This window comes from Embiotoca jacksoni, unplaced genomic scaffold (assembly GCF_022577435.1).
Source record: "Embiotoca jacksoni isolate LCO1_2020_lvr unplaced genomic scaffold, fEmbJac1.0.p SCAF_11, whole genome shotgun sequence".
NCBI lineage: Eukaryota > Metazoa > Chordata > Actinopteri > Embiotocidae > Embiotoca > Embiotoca jacksoni.
This window is the reverse complement of record NW_027185241.1, coordinates 9,027,653-9,045,238: the sequence shown is the minus strand read 5'-3', so window position 1 is coordinate 9,045,238 and position 17,586 is coordinate 9,027,653. Positions and strand designations below refer to the sequence as shown.

Genomic DNA, 17,586 nt, shown 5'->3' with positions numbered 1-17,586 from the left:
CACCTCTCCAGGATTACAAATCCTATTTCCTTGACATACCCTTGGTACTGTTTAATGCTGGATTTGAGGAAAAAACAAACAAACAAAAAAAAAAACAGTCCACATAAAACTTTAATTCTGAATTTTTGTCACCAAGTAGCTATATATAGCAGGACTTTTTAAATTAATATTACAAGACTAAGATCCATAGTTAATATAATCTGACTCCAGTTCATAAAAGCCAAGTCAAATGTTCTATTTGACCACTGATGCAGGGCTGGGTTTGTGGCCAAGCAGCCTGTGCCTTTAAATTTTTCATCTTCCTTCATAATTTGACCTGTCCCCCAGCCAGGGGCGTGGAGCCAGCACGGCTATTTTTAGGTCCTGAGCTCTGACGACTGGGCTACAGAGACACAGAGAAGGAGTTTTACTGTGTTGTTTCAGCTGGACAAACATTTAACCCCTCAATCCTTTTATCACAGCACAACCAAGAAGCCAAGAAGGAAATGCACAGCTTGCCGGCTTACTCCAGACACAAAACAACTCTGGGGCGAACAACTGATATATGTTGGGTGATTTGTTCATTAATAAACAAACTAACAGGACTGTGCATACATACAATTTTATTCCGTACTAACCTCTTGGTTAGAACAGAACTCAGATAATTAACTGCAATAACTTTTTTCTTTGATCTTAGTTTTAAGTAAGAAAGTTATGTAATAAAAGTAGAATTGATTTTCAATGGCACATGGTGAAAAAGCGTCAACAAATGATGTGATGCGAATAATGTTCGTACACATCACAGATTAAGTAGACTCAGTTTGCGTTAATTAGTTTTGCCGTTCTTGTCGGATAAGATGGTGTGAGCGATCACAAGCCTTCACGTCCAAGGTAACGATGGCTAAAGACACAGAGCTCCATCTGTCACAGTATCCGTCAGAGCAGGAGGACTCTGACCCTGTAGGCTGGCCTAATTGATCAAAAGAGGAAGTGAAGCTGGCATGAGTCACAATTATCATGACAAAGGAATTTCTATTTCTAATAGCAATTTGTAATTGTCTGAATCTTGACCATATTCTAAACTTAAAAAAGTCTCAACATATTTTGCAATGTTCCTGTGGTTTTCTTCTATTGCACAATAACATTCTGCATGTTGCACACTCACAGACTATTTCTGCTTTTTAATTCTGATGATTCATATCTGGATTAGTGTCATTATTTAGAGGTTTATCTACTCATATTTTGGTACTTTTTTTTTTTTTTTCTAGAACGCTCTGCACAGTATAGATTTGTCCTTGCAAACATAGAAATATAAAAGTTGTTTCTATGTAGTTTTACAAAGAACAGAAGTTCCTAATTAGTTCCGAGAAGCTGCTTGAAAACGGTTGGTCAACCTGACCTACTGCTCTTAAAAAAAAAACTAAACAGAGACGTTTCACTGGGACACGTTAGCAGCGATTAACCTACACTTTTTATTTGTAACTAACTTCCTGCGGCTGATGAGGGATTGTGGGATTGGAAATAGCTCTGTCCAATAGGCAGGGTCCAGTAAACCTGCAATGTGGCAAGCCCATTATAGCTCCGACTGCGTCACTGGCGGCCTTTGTCTACTTTAGTCCTATTAAAGCATTTAAGTGTGAACGTCAGCGTCCCTGCTGGAGAGCCGCTCTGCTCTGCTCTCTGGGGCCACGGCTTGACTGTCTGTCACCTCCCTCATATCAAACACAAACTGTGTGTGCGTGCGTACGTGCATGTGTGTATCTTTTGTCACCAGAGCGCTGACATGAAGCGGGGGGAGCATTCGAAATGGAACAAGTGGACTAGATCTGTGGAAGTGCTCTTTGTAAAAGGAATGAAAGGCCGTTGAAGAGCAAGACACGCCACTATACATGCACACATACGCATGCATCCATACACACATCATCATCATGTTGTTGTTTTGAATTGCCTCCAACTTAGTCATTTGAAATGATCTGTTGGGAATAGAGATTTAACAAAGAGATAAGTCCCGCCATGGTGCTTCATCTCCTTCCGTTCTATTTCGAGAAACAGTGGTCACAACCTGGGGATTTGATTTTTTTCCACCAAATGAGCCTACTCACATTACCACAATTACTGTGCCAGCTCCAGATCAACTCCCAAAGTTCTCTGGCTTAATCACCATCGCACTGCTGCCTTGTGACACATTGTGCATGATGAAACCCAGCAGGGAGGCAAACTGGAGAAGGAGGGGAGCACTACTTAAGTGTTGCAACAGATATGAGAGCTGGACAAACCCCTCTCCTTGGAACTAATTTGATCTGGCTAGAAAATGTTTTGTTCCCCTGAACAGTGGATGACCCTTGTGTGGGAAGGAATGAGTCAGGCATGTTTTGTTGTTTCGAGCTCTCTGAACTTCAAAGCCCTCCTGCATCTCAGAGGGGGGTTATCTACTGTAAAATAAACTGATCAGCCCCTTTACATAATCTTAATTGATAAACTTGTTTATCGGAGTCTGTTTTGATGGAATTCATTTCATCCACCTCTCTGGCTTCCTACATATTGCTCGTCTTCCTGCCTGTAATGATGCAGATTTCATCATGCCACTTTGGGAGGACAGTGGCGGATGTGAACATTGTCAGGTGCTGATTTCTCCATTCAGAGGGGATGTTCATCTCAAGAGAGGAGGTGCATACTCACAGTAACTTCTCTCAAGTTACCATGCACCCCAACCACACCACCATGTCCCCTGACCCTATTCTCTCTCGTGGCCGACTCAGCTCTGCCTGGCACAGGAGAGAAATTATCCACCATCTTACTTACATCAGCCCATGATGAGTCACCATTGCTAACTGTGGAGGAGATCTTAGATCAATTTATAGTTTAGAGTCTCTGCATGTGGAATGCAGCACACTATGTTGGCAACCAAGCTCAGCCATTCAACCTGCTAAAAGCCACAGTTTAAGTTTTGTCACTTCAAACAGCCCATTGCCCTTTTACCTTTTGGTCAGTCTCATAAAAGCACAAAGGCACTTCAACTGTTGATTTGATGCTAAAATCCAATTAGCCTGTACATCTGGGTGAATTATGTGACCATGTTTTCCCACTAATGATTTGGGAGCGTTTGCTTTTATTGGGTTATTCTGTCTGGCATCCTGTGGAATTTCCTGTTGGACTTTCAGGGTGATATAGGTTGCACTTAACAGGTTGGATCAAATAACAAGAAAAGCATTAAAACCCAGTCATGTTTAGCACTTTCTCTTGAAATGTTGCCAACAAAGTTTTGCAATGCAGCTTGTTAGATATAACCCATGCGGCTTTCATGTGATGGTACGATTCAAACAGAGACATGAATCCATGTATACCCTTAAAAGTAAAAATCCTTTCTGAAAAATGTGAACCTTCTGTCTAAGATGTGAGAAACAGACTGAACGATAACAGGCTTCCAGAAAGGCAAAAACACAGTTTCAAAGCATCCACCTATTGTGAACTGACCTTGAGGTCAGTTTACTTTCTAACTTTGAATGGGTCCTCGATGCCATGCCTTCATCTGCTGCCATAGGCTCTCTAAAAATAGATGTGTAGCACAAAGGCACACTGGAAACAGAGGGCAGCTCTCAGTATTTTTACTGATCAATGTGCTCATCTCTGCTGGAAACCATTGATCCACTGTTTGTATCAAATTGACCGTGTTGTTGTTGAACAACTTCCACCCTACATTGACTCATGACAAGCCCACTTTATGTTCCACTTTGTCCCTGTTGTCCAGCAAGTTCTCTCAAAGCAACACAAACCATTGATCCAGTAAAGACATTAAAACACAATGCTAATCATTGATAAGAGCCCCTAAAAGATCATTCTTAATGTCAGCTGGCATTTTAATGAGCTATTAACAAATAAACATGAAGCAGGACTTTTGTGCCAGAAACCATAGTAAGAAAATCATTGCATCAGAGGCTCAGAGACTTACATACATCACTGAAAAGCCTGCAGAATTCAAATGCGCCATCTGTATCATAAAAACACAAGGCCCAAGTAGACACATTTGACTTTGATGGAATGCAGCCAAGTTTAGCCGACCTTAGAAAATCCCTCAGGGATTAATAAAAACAAAGGTTGTCTGTTCAGAGGCATCCTTCCAATTCACATCCTGCTGGTCAAGCCCAATTATGATTGGATAATCATAGCATTATCCCGCCCGAGTGCCTTGGAGCTATTATCTTAATATGATAACAAAATATATATTTTTGTTATCACCACAGCTTTTGAGAAAACACATTTTATGAGGCTGGTTTGTCCTTTGGCAACATATCAATATTGTTATTTTGGTCACAGAAAAAGTACAGACAGTTTACATCCAGTTTCCACTTTGTTATTTAAAGGGACAAATCTCACTTCAGAGACCTGAATATGTTAAGTTTCAAAGAATAACCCGAAAACATAACAAAAATGAAAGCCGTAGTTGTTAAATAAAAGGCTATGATTCTTGCTCAAGTAAGTTTGTCAATGACATTTAAAGACTCAAACAGAACTTCATTCATGGATTTTAAAGGTCCACCTTCAAAAGTGCAGCAGGAAATCAAGTTTACTATGGGAAGGGTGGGTTGATGCTTATTGTCCGAGCCACTTCCACCTACGCCATCACTTCTTTACTTGACCACAGTCGAATTACAGTACTCTCCTCCTGTGGTGTCTCAAAGGTCTCAGACTTAACAATACCTCTAAAAAAATAGCTCTTCCTCTGATTATAAAGGTAGTGCTGTGCATACCAGGAAATGCCCCACAGTGCACCCACCATGTCTGCTACAATGCTAATGTCTGCGCTGCTCCATATGCATAAAGCTGGAGGGGCTCCAGATGTATTTTTAAACGCTTTGCACGGGTGACCTTGAGCTTCTGTATCTTATTACAGCATCATACTCATATAATTTTTTTTCCCACCATATAGTTAGAAATTCATCATGGCGAACTATCATATTTTTATGCAGCTGAAGACACAGGCTTTTATGACACAAACTCAGAGGTGAACTGTACGAACAATGCTGGAGCCTGAAATTCCAATGAGAGTGTTTAAACAAGTCACCCAGGTCCATATTTCCTCTTTCCTCTAAGAGGCAAAGAAATAGTTGAGTGGTTATCTCACTGGTTTGATGGTAAAACAATTGTAGTGCCAAAATTGTTTTAATAACAGATCTTCTTGGGTGTTGTGTGGTATAAGTAGTTTTAAATCATCCCTCTTTTCTACATTTGTCAACTCATTTTATAGCACACTGACACAGTTATTGTATATGTTGGTTAGTTTAGTTCCATGGGTTTTTAATGGGGAAGATATTACAAGTTCCTTATCACTATCTCTACAATCAGTTGTGCTATTTGTTTTATCAGCTTGGTGGTTGGTGGGAAACGCAGCCGTAACTAAGGCAGCAGGACTTGTAATTGTGGGACATTGTCCAAGCGGGGTAAAACCCCAGTTGGATCCTTCAGCAACACTGCACCCTGCAGGTTGACTGAGAACAGGAACAACAAAATAAAGAAACCAAGCACAGCTAGAGGTACTGGGTATATTACTTTGAATTTCCCAGAGCAAACTCCAAGGACCAGAAAGACAAATACTCAGACAAACAACAAACTCAGTGCTAAAGCAACAGGACTTAAAGGAGAAAATGTTGCCAATGCTCTGACTGCAGAGGTCCATGACAGAAATACAAATCGCTCTACAAACAAATATTCATGCATAAGCAAACTACAAACCAACACACATATGTATGCACATCCACGCATTCACATGCACACATTTACACATAGAAATGCCATCATGCTGGGAGTGACTGCAGCGTTCCTGACCTCTCCCTTTCATCTCAGATCCAGTAACCAAACTGACTTTTCAACCCAGCCGCTTCAATAACACAGGGCCTAACAAGCTTTGGCAGTCTCTTTTATAAAACATGTGAAAGGACCAGGCCAGCGCAAAAACAAAAACTGTTACAACTACATGACCTCCTTGATGCTGTGTGAAAAATGAAAAGATGAAAACAAGTTGAGCCCAAGGATGTTTCCTTCTGAAGCACAAAGTGTGGAGATTCCAACCGTTAAAAGAGCAAAACAGACCTAATAAGTGAGAGAAAAGGAAAAATTCCAAGCATTCACCTTCATTCATTGTTTTTTTTAGTCTGCTTCCTAACACAATGTGCCATTCATTTATGGTATTCTGTGCTTTTCAATACATCGAAAGGCTGTGAGTAAAACTCCCTTTTCTAGATGACTGTCACTTTTCTGTTGTGAAGAGACTATAATGTCACTTTCACGCCTTTCTTTTTAGAAACCTTAAATTACGTGAGCAATTTTGCTGAGATAATGCTCCTCAAAGCTAAAAGGCAGGCTTTAGGAGTATGCTCTAAGGTTGTCATCTCAAAGGGGGCACAATTTTCTGTTTTGGAAACAGATGGGCTGGTAACCCTTTCACACCTATCTGACCACCGAGACCTTTACGTAGGCTGTGCTCTTAGATATACAGGAAGTGTGTCCAATCTCTGCGTAATTCCTGGATCCGTTTGTTCTGCACATTTCACGCCAAGTGGGGAGGGGTTGTGGCCGTGACCTCCTGCCGTCCTATAACTCAAAGGATGGGTCGAGTGAAGAGGCAAGCACCCACAGATGAAAGGCAACAACAAAGAGATGTTTAGCATGACGCATGGCAGCGCAGTCTGGGCGCCACAGGATGATGGGATGGCAAGGAGTGACAACTAATGGGCCTGTGAAGTCTGAGCTTGGTCTGTTTCTGCCATCATGGTAAACGGCCACACCCCTGTGACAGTCAAGTGACAGTCTGTCTGTCAGCCTCGGCATTCCAAGAACTCTGAAGCACATCTCATTTATCACTTTCACTGATTTCAGCTCACAGATCTGACAGACCTGGATCGAGTTAGGGCAGTGGCTCTCTCCATGGTGCCTGTCAGTGGGCGTACTGACGGACAGACTAGCAGATTAATGTAAGCAAACAAGCTGGACAACACGTTAGGTAAAAATGAACTGCATAAATAGCAAGCCTTGAAAAAATAATTGACATGAACTAACGGATAAAAATGTATGCACTGACATAAAGCATAGCATTTTAATCCACCTTAAATACTTCAGGCAGGAGCCTTAACTCTCCCCATTTTTCATCCACACAAGAGGCCTCTCAAAGACACGAATGATTCATCTCCTCAACTCCATTTGGACAGGAAGTGAAAACAAATGGAAGTAGGATCCCCCAGAGAGCCCAGGGGTCTACAGTGGGGCTAGATGAACAACACTGAGAACACCAGGCTAAACCCACCCTGCTCTGTGTCTCAGCTGCAACAGGAGCCAGATTCGCCCTCAGGGCCGCAGCTCTCCTCTTACTGTCTATAAAGAGAGAAAAATATTCCTCACACATACACCATTACCAACCACATTATTCACCAACAGCTCCGCCCCCAACGCTGCACTGTGAGACTTTTCCACTGCACAGGAGAATTGCATGTTTTCTTTGATTGAACAAGAGTTCGAATTCAGTATATTAGACATATCATCATGTTTGGTTATGGATTGATTCACGTTTCCTGTGTACGCAATACAACTGCCTTGGACAGAGTTGCTGTTAATAACCAGCAACTGCAAAAAGACTGTAAATGGGGAAAAACATATTCAAGCCAAGCATGGATGTGCGGCACCTGGGCCACATTCAGTTTGTCTGCACATCGTCTGCTGCACGGCCACACTCCTGCCTCCACCGCAGCAGCAGCCAAGAGCAGCAAAATAAATTAAGGCGTGAACAAGACTCTCCATTTCATTTTCATGACAACACACTGAGATAAAGCCCATGACCGCCATCCAGATTCTGTTTAGCCTCAAAAGACACACAGCTCACACAGAAGAGATCAAAAACAGAACTAATAATGTCATATTACTTGTTTTTTCAGGTAAAAAAGCATCTGTTATGAGGTTGGCTAGATCAGTGAATGTACAGGCTTCAGGTGGACTAAGAAAACAACATCATGAAGTAGGTCTGCAGCTCCTCAGCATAATTCCTGGGCACATGAACAATTGAATCAATTGTGCCCCTTGCAGATCAACAAGGCTAACAACTCCAAACCACTCCGGGGATTTTCCCTGCATGACGCCGAGCTGCTATAGTAAATCCCTGCCATAACATAATTTGTCTTAAGATGGTATCTCAAACATATAATATTTTTAGTTACAGAAAAAAAATTGTTGTGCCTTTGAAAATGCAAGAAATTGAAAATTTAACCTCACCACACTTAAATATATGCATACTATTACTATTTGTCTGTTTTTATGGATACTTTAGGTTGATTACAGTAATATCAGTCTGTTGGCAGAAAGTCCTGACAACCGTTTGTATAATAGAGACTGTGCTGCGTTTCAACAATGAGCCGCTGCAGAATAGAGACCAGCACCTTGCTCTGGGCATCAACAACACCCCGCCTCCTACAAAAACTCACTGACCCAAACCCATTTTTTCCAGTCTAAGAGAAATGTCAAGTCCAGACCTAGAACTCATCTCTTTGATGGGAACATAGCAGCCAAATATAGCCTGGTAGCTTCAACGCCCCCTGACACACATCAGGCTCTACGGGTTCTGCTAGCAGTGGTTAATTTTGGCCGACTGCCATGTAGTCACTTACTATTAAACATCATAACTATACAAAGAAAATGATAACCAAGCAGTGAAGTGTACACTGTTGCCTAGTAACCAAATGCCATGTTGGGGATTCATCTTGTTATGGAACAGAAAACACTTACAGCCAGAACCAATAATAGATCCTGGACCACACAAAAAATAGTTTCAGGGTGTCAACAAGCATGCCCAACATTAAGTGGAGAAACATGTCATGAGAGATGTATGTTTCAGAAACAAATCTCAATCCTTAGTGTGCCTTTTAGGAATTTTGTAAGTGTTTCTGTAATTGCAGCCACTGGAGAAATGATATAATTATTATTCATCTGTCATTATACAAGTGAAATGATGGATGAATCGAGAGCTTATTTCCAAGTGTGAACTGCAGCTGAAGACATTAAGCTGACTGCCACTGGGTGCTGGGTCCTAATTAAAGTTGTTTTTAAGTTTTTTTGGAGCATAGAGAATTACAGAAATTACCCCCTCTCCATAAATATGTCCATCTTAGCAATGCTCCATGCTCATGGCTGGTTTGTACAGTTTGTATGCATTTGACATGAGAACGTAACAAATAGACGAGACATCCTAACTGTATCAGAAGGTCTCATAAGACTATTACACATCATGAGCATTTTACTTGTGTTATGAGTGTTTTGGGAAACATATCTTCACCTGTACAGTAACTAATTTGCTTATGCCAATTATTTCATCATAGCTTTAGGATTCTTATTATTGTCCACGAATGTCAGTATAACCTCCAAGATTTCCAGACTTCAAGCAAATCATAAAATCAATAAACAATAAAACATCTGTTAAAAAAGAAGAGTCAGCACATAAATTAACATCCATGAGCTGTAAGCTATAAGGGACTGGTTATCTTTCATTCTATCCATCATACACATCATACACAACCTCGTCATAATAATTACTGTATTATTTAATTAATTAAAGACTTGTATTTACTACTTATAATGGCCATAACCTGTCACAAAAAAACTCACAGTAAGTTATGACTTACACCAAAACATCTTGGTCATGGTTAGGAAAACATCATGGTTTGGGTTAACACAAGTAATATAACGTCCGTCACGAAAGTTCATTTATGTACATTATGTAAGTTATATAAGTTATATACTTTAAGTTACGCAAGTAATTTATTTACGTTACTCAAAAAGAAATCCACGCTGACTTATGCTTTCTCACAGACTCGATTACCGCTCTGCCCGGAGAAGGTTTGTTCCATCCAACCACCCTCGACCTCCTCCCTACACAGACTTTGTCAAACGTTCAACTCCGTCACATGACCTTCTTCCTCAACCCAGGTGTTCATGGTGCCGACACCAAAGGGTCGTATCGCTGTGACCCCAAAGCGGATTTGACCAAACAGCAGTATTTGCTGTCCTGCGATTGAGAACAGGCTGAGCTGTTAGGTACTTTTAATGTGTTTGAAACAAACAACTACAGAATGCCTCCAAGTTAAAATCAAACTGTCAATGTGAGATTCATTTTTGTCATTAATGTCGAATAAAATTTAGCCGTATTGTTTCTTTTTAGTGAGGACATCACATCATCAATGGACGTTGTTAATCTCTTGATGAGAACATACCACATTAATTCATTTACGACAATTAATGAAAAGCGAAATGCCGAACATTGCCATTCTGGCTTTATACAAGCAATCAAAGCCGGTGACACCAGTATAATCAAATACCATAATGTAGTGGCCATTGAAACATAGCTTCTTCACGAAGCAAATATCCTACCTCTATTCTATAACCTGTCCTCCAGCCATGTACTGGATGTTTTAATGTATTACACTGGCATAACTGTACACAGATACCCATGTAGTTGAACACACCCACACACACATTCAGTACACACAAGCTTACAATTGTGTGATTTCCAACAATCCCTTTGTGCCCAATTGAGACAGAAGATTGGCTCAATCACTTTGTCATGTCATACTTTCCTTCACCGAGCACAAAACACCACAGCATTCTTGTTCTCTGTTGGAACGGCAATTTCTGCTGCGTGACATGAAGGCTGCCTTCACACTGTCACGGTCAGTCAAGGATGGCACTCAAACACAGGAAATAAATCTGCAGTGACAAAGCGTAATTCATCACTTTCATCACTTTAGTTGTGAAAAAAGGAGGAAAAAAAGGAAAAAGGCATTGTATTCTCTCCACTTTGACAAACAAGCTCACTCACACCTCTTATGTCATCGCTGCTAGTAGCTGGCAGATTACTCTGTGGTGTCTACAGAATATTTTTACTGATACAAATCTTCCAACTTTGGTACAATAATAATTAAGCCACTATAGTTAACATGCATTTCACAGCGGGGATGTCATGCGACATGCTGCTTCTGTGAATTATTCTTGCCAACAGAATAGCTGAACATGGGAACTTATCAAGTCCAGTGAATAATTCACAGATGCCTGCCAAAATTTGTTCTATCGAAAACATTTTGTCTCATTAACACATTCTTTGGTACTATGAAATTATGTGTTAGGCTAAGTGTAAGGTGTTGTTAAAATGACTTTCTCTCCCTGACACAGCTCAGATGGTACCTGCCCCCTCAAGCCATCTGAGCAGTGCAGACATCTGTGAGCATTAACCTGCCAAGAACAAGTCTAATATAAAAATATCATAAATATTCTGAAATGGAAAGACGACTGAAGGGTCATTTGGACTGGCTGTGAAAGGCACTCATGTCAAGTGTTTTTCTTGTGTCACTGTCTAAGTGAAAATGTCATGTGTACACTGGAGGGCCTGTGGTTCTTGTGTTTTCTTATTACCTTGCTCAGAGTAGATTTAAATGCTGTTACTACATGACACCTGTTGAAAGAGCACTGCTCACCAAAGTCATCATACAAGAGCTGTTTCAAATGTAACACATCTGCTAAAAGTTTTTGTTGGAGTAACAAGGAGTCCAGCGAAACAATTTGGAACCACATAAACATCATAATGTAACCGTCATTGGAACAGCTGCACTGTCATTGGCATCAATGAAGATATTTCAATAAAAAAAAGAAGCTCCTCACTTTTGATTCTATACCTTGATATGCTCACGACTTTATCTGCCCGTGTTGCAGTTCTGGTTCATCAGGACCTGTAAAAATAAAATATGCAGAAAAGAAGCTGTAGCTGTATTGATCACAACATATACACAGCACAGCAAGCAGTTAAATGCTCAGAGACATTACTTACTGCATGTGTAGTAAAACTGAAAATGACATATATTGTCTTTTTTTCAAGATAGAAATATTTTATAAGGCTAATGTAGGCAAAATAAATTAAGAAACACAAAAGTGCAAAAGGCAAAAGCATGTGCAGTGCAGTGAGACTAGAATGTATGAACAGAATAGACATGGGATATGAAATATTCAGCAATATGGGACATCATGTAGAACAAAATGTGATATTAGGGACATCATAAATGATAGAAATACAGAAAAAAGATGAATGATTTACTTGGCGATTTTCACGTTAATGCTACTTTACACCTTTGACCTTGTTTAATAGATTGAACTACAGAACATGTCCAAGTGTTGTCTTTTCCTGGTTTTAAAGGCTGCATTACTGTAAAGTAATGTAATGTTCTGCACTCACGAGACTGCGCTATCGTTTGTCTTTGGACACTTAGTCACTATATCCACTTTACTGATGATTACTTATCAATAATCGCATCGTGGAAATATTTTTGTTCAAGCACCAATAGTGATCCCAACATTAACGTTGCAATATCAAGGTATTTAGTCAAAAATATTGTGACATTAGTATACTGTTTACATGTTATGATCCTGATCTGTGATATACTTATAACAATGAAATGAGTAATGCCATTAATACAGGACATTAACTTGCAATGGAGTATTTACAGTATATTGTACAAACATTCAGAAAACTTTCACCTGTGGTTGTAATGCCATGTAAAGCAGCTATGAGATTGATGTAAATAGAATGTAGTAGTGGGTTGAGATATTTTCTATGGCTTTAATTAGTAGATTTATAATTAGGTTAGGTTAGGTAGGTTAGGTAGTTACTTTATTAATCCCCAAGGGGAATTTTTTTTCGCTACAGCAGCATACAGGAAGCAATAACATAATACATATAAATAATTCCAGCTCAAAATACCAAGAGATTGTTATATCCTACTAACAATGAGTATTCTCTGGCAAAAGGTGATGCAGCCTGGTTTATTGTTTTCAATAAGGACTTTAACACCTCGTTTGATGAGGTCACACATTCGCAGGAAAGTCTATTTATAGATGGCAGCCAGCACTACAATACCCCCACATCTTAACTCAACCTAATACTGTCTGCGAAACCAACGATGATGAGGTCAGTCAGTACTTAAAAAAAATAAATAAATAAATAAATACAAAACATTTCCACTTCTGCGGCTGTGTGAAGAAGAATGCCACGGCTTGGTGTAATATATAGTAATATATACACTTCCGGTCCACTTTTACTGGCGGACTCACAATCTATTAGAAAGCGACCACCTGTGTGACCGCAGAGCCAAACTGTTAATTCAAGTATTAATGCGCAGCCAGCCGTGCCATCTCGCTACCTAGCAACTATTTAGCTTTCTTAAATATTAGTCAACCCTTTGCTTTCACTGCTTCAAAAAGTTCAAAGTTGCGTTGTTGTTGTTTTTTTTTTAGACATATTATAGTTCCACATACGTATATATTAAGGATAAACATTAAAAGGTCTAAAGTGGGATCTGTCTACCTTTGAGGGCAGGGTGACGGTTTGACGTGCGGCGAGTAGTCGTTGTCTGCAGCGGTGTGACGCCGGAGCTATAAATAGTCCTGTTTGATCGACAGTGGGGGTTTGATTTTAAAGTCCGAGCCAAGGTAGTGACAGACTGAGCACTCTTGTCTGCTCCGCTGTCCTCCTGGTAATTGTCGTGACGGAGGGACGGGGGCAGCTCCGGTTGTCCTCAGCAGGTGCTCCGGTAACTTCATCAGTCGACTCCCCCTTTTTGCAAAAGACAACTGACGCAGCTCCGATTATAAATTGTACTGGTGCCTCCTATTTGAATAATTAAGTGTGTTTTTACTTTGTTCTTAGTATTTTTTTTTTGCATTACTAGTATTTTAGGTTTCTCCTATAATAACGGAGTAATGCACCAGGAGCTGTAATACTAGGTAGAGACATCCGTGCCTGTTGTAAAAATAAAATAATTAAAAAAAAAAAAAAGGCTGCTGTTTGCTTGTTATTGCCGATCCTAAAACTCTAAATGTGCATGTTTCGACAGCTGCATACAGGTTTGCAGTGATGCATCGCCTAAAAATAGCACCTGTAACGTCCACAAGTCCACTAACACGTCATTAAAATGGAAACAGTGCCACCTACTGGCCGTATTCAGTGTCAACAGCTAAGACTGGGACAATGTAAAAGCATCTCTGAAATACAAATAGATTAATAAAATGTCAGATGTTCAGTTGTCAGGCAGGGGTTTCAATGACAGTTATCTAAAAAAAAGAAAACAGCAACTGTCCATCACTGTATGTAACTTAAAAGTGAAGAAGAAACAATGAAGCTGTGAACCTACCAACTTTTCCACTTTTCTGGTTAAACTTGTTTACCCTCTGGTGAGAATGCTAGACCAAAAAAATAAAACAATGAGATGCTTTTATGTCAAGGAGGAACAATGCCTGACTGCTTATGTGATTAGCAGAGATTGTATGCACATTTGTCATCGGCATATATTTACAGTTGGCCATGGACTCACATTTTTATTTTTCACATCAAAGCATTTTTCAGTACCTCTCCTTAGTTGACTGTTAGGTCCAGTGGACAAATGTCTTTCCTTTTAGGAGAAGAACAAAGCACTGATCATCTTACTGCTCAACAAAAGTGTTTAGACGTTTGGACACTTTCAAGTTTTGTCTTAAGATGCTTCTTTAATTAATTTGAACCTCATCTTATTTCATTTTAGGTCTTATTATGCCTTTCTTTTCTAAAGACTTTCAGGCGAGTAAATGACAGGAACTTGTTAATAATGTGATCTCTGGCTCTACATCAGCACTCCAGGAAGAATGGTGGGAAGCAGAGAGATGAAATTCTTTGTCTTCCCACCTTGCCACTGTCCTGCAGCAGCTGGGTCTGACCCAGTGGGCGACACCCCTTTTATCCCAGGATCCCGAGTGTCCACCTGTTTGCTATCTCTCATCCTGACATCTGGACAGACAAGGGCACAGCCAAACACCAGCGCATCTGAGGCTCGATCCTGCACGCACGTCACTGCGGCTGTCTCATCCGTGTGCAGGACCCCACAGCTGGCATCTGTTATTTCTCAGCAAGATTTTCAGCCAAGAATGTTGTGAGCTTTGCATGTAGACAATGATTTGTCTTGTGCATTAGGGTACACTTGAGAGCAGCAACTATGTCAAGAAAAACAAGTGTCTTGAAGTGTAAAAATTCATGTTCAATAATAAATCGTGGTTTTTTTTTTTTTTTACACCTGTTCAAACTTGGATAAAAACATATTCCAGTGGTTCTCTCATATCCCTAATAGAGATGGCTAATTGAACTTGTTCATAAGTTAACTTTATTGTTGCTTCATTCGGTATTATGGTCTCGTTTTGCTGAACTGAAAGTCTGTCTAACTGCCAAAATTGTCTTCCTCACAAATCAAATTGGGCCAAATGAACTACTTCTGGTGTGCAGGTGTAACTGGTTCTGTTAAAAAAAATATAACTTTCCATCCCCTTTTGCGGGACCTAACTTTTTTATGTAGAGCATAAACAGTGAAAATCATTGGCAAATGTTTAAATATGCCATTCCCTGTGTATTAGAATAAGGTCAGATAACATAAATAAATCAAAATGCTCAAAAAAAAAAAAAAAAAAACACAGGAGGCGTGTGAATTCTCTCCCTCTTTCTCACTCAAACACCAAAGGGTCCTATAAACAAGGAGGGTGTAAACACAGGGTCAGGGTGCAGTGTTAAAAGCAGGGTGGAAACTGGGGAGGTATGTGTGTGTAAGCATCTGTTTTCCTCATTTATGCATTCACTCTTAATTTAATTTGTGGGAACTCCTCTCCATCACAGCCTCCCCAGTGAGAAAGTATTTCTGCTAGGGTTACTTTGGACTTTGGGGGGCTTAGAGACAGATCCAGGAGGATTACCCCCAGCAAAGGTGACCAGTCTATACCCAAAGTCATCCACGTAGTTACCATAGCCTTGCCCCTCTCTCCCCACTCTTTGTAGCCAATGCATTGAAATGTGAGACTTCCCTACAAAGTTGGTGAAAACAACTCACATTCTTTCACAAGAGCCCACTACCTCCCTCACTCCTTAAACTGTACACTTAAGGGTACCACTTGAGTGGATCACTGGGAGTAATCCCCTCTGCACCCCTGAACCAGGTAGCTGCATAGTAAATGAGTTTAGCTTTCTAATCAATAGCAAATGGGGCAATTTTTAGACATGTCATCTGTGTTATTAATGCTGTAGCACATATATGCTTCATCAAAGAGGTTATTGTTTTACATTTACTTAACTGTCAAAGCTAAATGGGCTGCACGACAAACATCAAAAGACAACAACTGCAACAATATGACGTGACTGGATGTGCTGTTGGTATCTCTGGCAGCAGTTCTTCCATTCCTGAATTGCTGTGCACTCTGTGAACTTCTGAATCTAAATGTATTACGCCTATGTCTGTCACAGAGCCATTGTGTCATCGAGGGCACCATAAACGGTTGTTTTTGTGTTGAAGCCTTTTGGCACTCTTCCATAATGTCATTCCTGCCAGTCCAATCTTTATTTTCACTGTACAGAGGAAATTACTGTCCCACATTATCAGCTGTTGTGGCTGTAACGTTCCATGAAGGACTCAAACATTAAAAAACATTTCATTACTTTTGTGTACAAGGAAATTAATTCATAATCTTGTCTTGCTCTAAAATTACTCACATGTTGTCTGACCTATTTATTAGTTTGTTTGTTTGCTTTTCTAATATTTATTAAATTGCTCCAAGTTTGGATTACTTCAGTTATTTGCTTTATTTAGGTTAGATTTGGATAGGATTTTCTTTTGCTTATTATTTGCTTAGTTTTGGTTAACTAGTATTTTATTTAGTGTAGGTTTGTTTGGTAAATTGGGTAACGCATATGGGCACCTGAAGTTATTGTTGGCCCAGCATACATTTGGGTGTGTCTATTTTTTTTTTTTTTACCAGAGCAAGTGAGGCAGCAGGAAACATGATCCGTTTGCGGATCTGTTCGCTTGCTTGTTGGGATAAATACTCTTCTTTTTTTTTTAACACAGTGGTAGCATGTCGACAGTTGCATCAGTGGCCCTTTGGTTTTATGTTTTATTTAAGTTTGTATGAAGACATATAACCACTACTAGTGGCGGAAGAAGTATTCAGGTCCTTTACTTACATAAAAGTACTAATAAAATACGCCACTATAAGTCCTACATTCAGAGCCTAACCAAAGTAAAAGTATGCAAGTATTGCCAGGAACGTGTACTTAAAGTACGGAAAGTAAAAGTACCCATTGAGCAGTAAATGCTCCCTGTCAGTGCTCTACTATTATATGATGTTTTTTGATTAATATTACTGTTGAATTATGTGAATTTTAGTGCTGTAGTTATCTAAGATTATTTTAGCCACTTTATGTACTGTTGGTTAATTCAGTCTATAGTAATGCATTATATTGCACAGGATTATCAGACATTTGTATTGTGTCTGTTGTGTGAGAACCTTATATTAAAAAATTAACAAGATTTAAAAAAATAAAAATAAAAAAAAAATAAATAAAAAAAAAACATTTTCCAGGAAATCCAAGTGGGTTTGAAAATAGTTTATTTTGCTTAAGAAGTTTGAGATTTTTCTCAACCTATGAATGAACATCTAATCCTTCAGTTTAACAAGAACATTCTAATTCAAAATCACTAAATTTGGGTATACACTGGATAGAAATGGTTTTGAATTCTT

General features: G+C 39.6%; 1 protein-coding gene across 2 annotated transcripts in view; it reads right to left on the bottom strand.

Annotated features, from left to right (window-relative positions):
- Window positions 1-13,642, bottom strand: part of hdac9b (histone deacetylase 9b) — a 37,270-nt gene extending 23,628 nt beyond the window's left edge. The window contains exons 1-2 of one of the 2 annotated variants that reach the window (XM_069142984.1): window positions 13,364-13,642; window positions 11,668-11,735 (exon numbers count right to left, since the gene is read on the bottom strand). In XM_069142984.1, the coding sequence (XP_068999085.1) occupies window position 11,668 (1 nt within the window). In that variant the 5' untranslated portion in view covers window positions 11,669-11,735; window positions 13,364-13,642. The remainder of the gene's footprint in view (window positions 1-11,667; window positions 11,736-13,363) is intronic. The other variant, XM_069142985.1, reaches the window with a different exon arrangement.
- Between the last annotated feature and the right edge of the window lie 3,944 nt (window positions 13,643-17,586).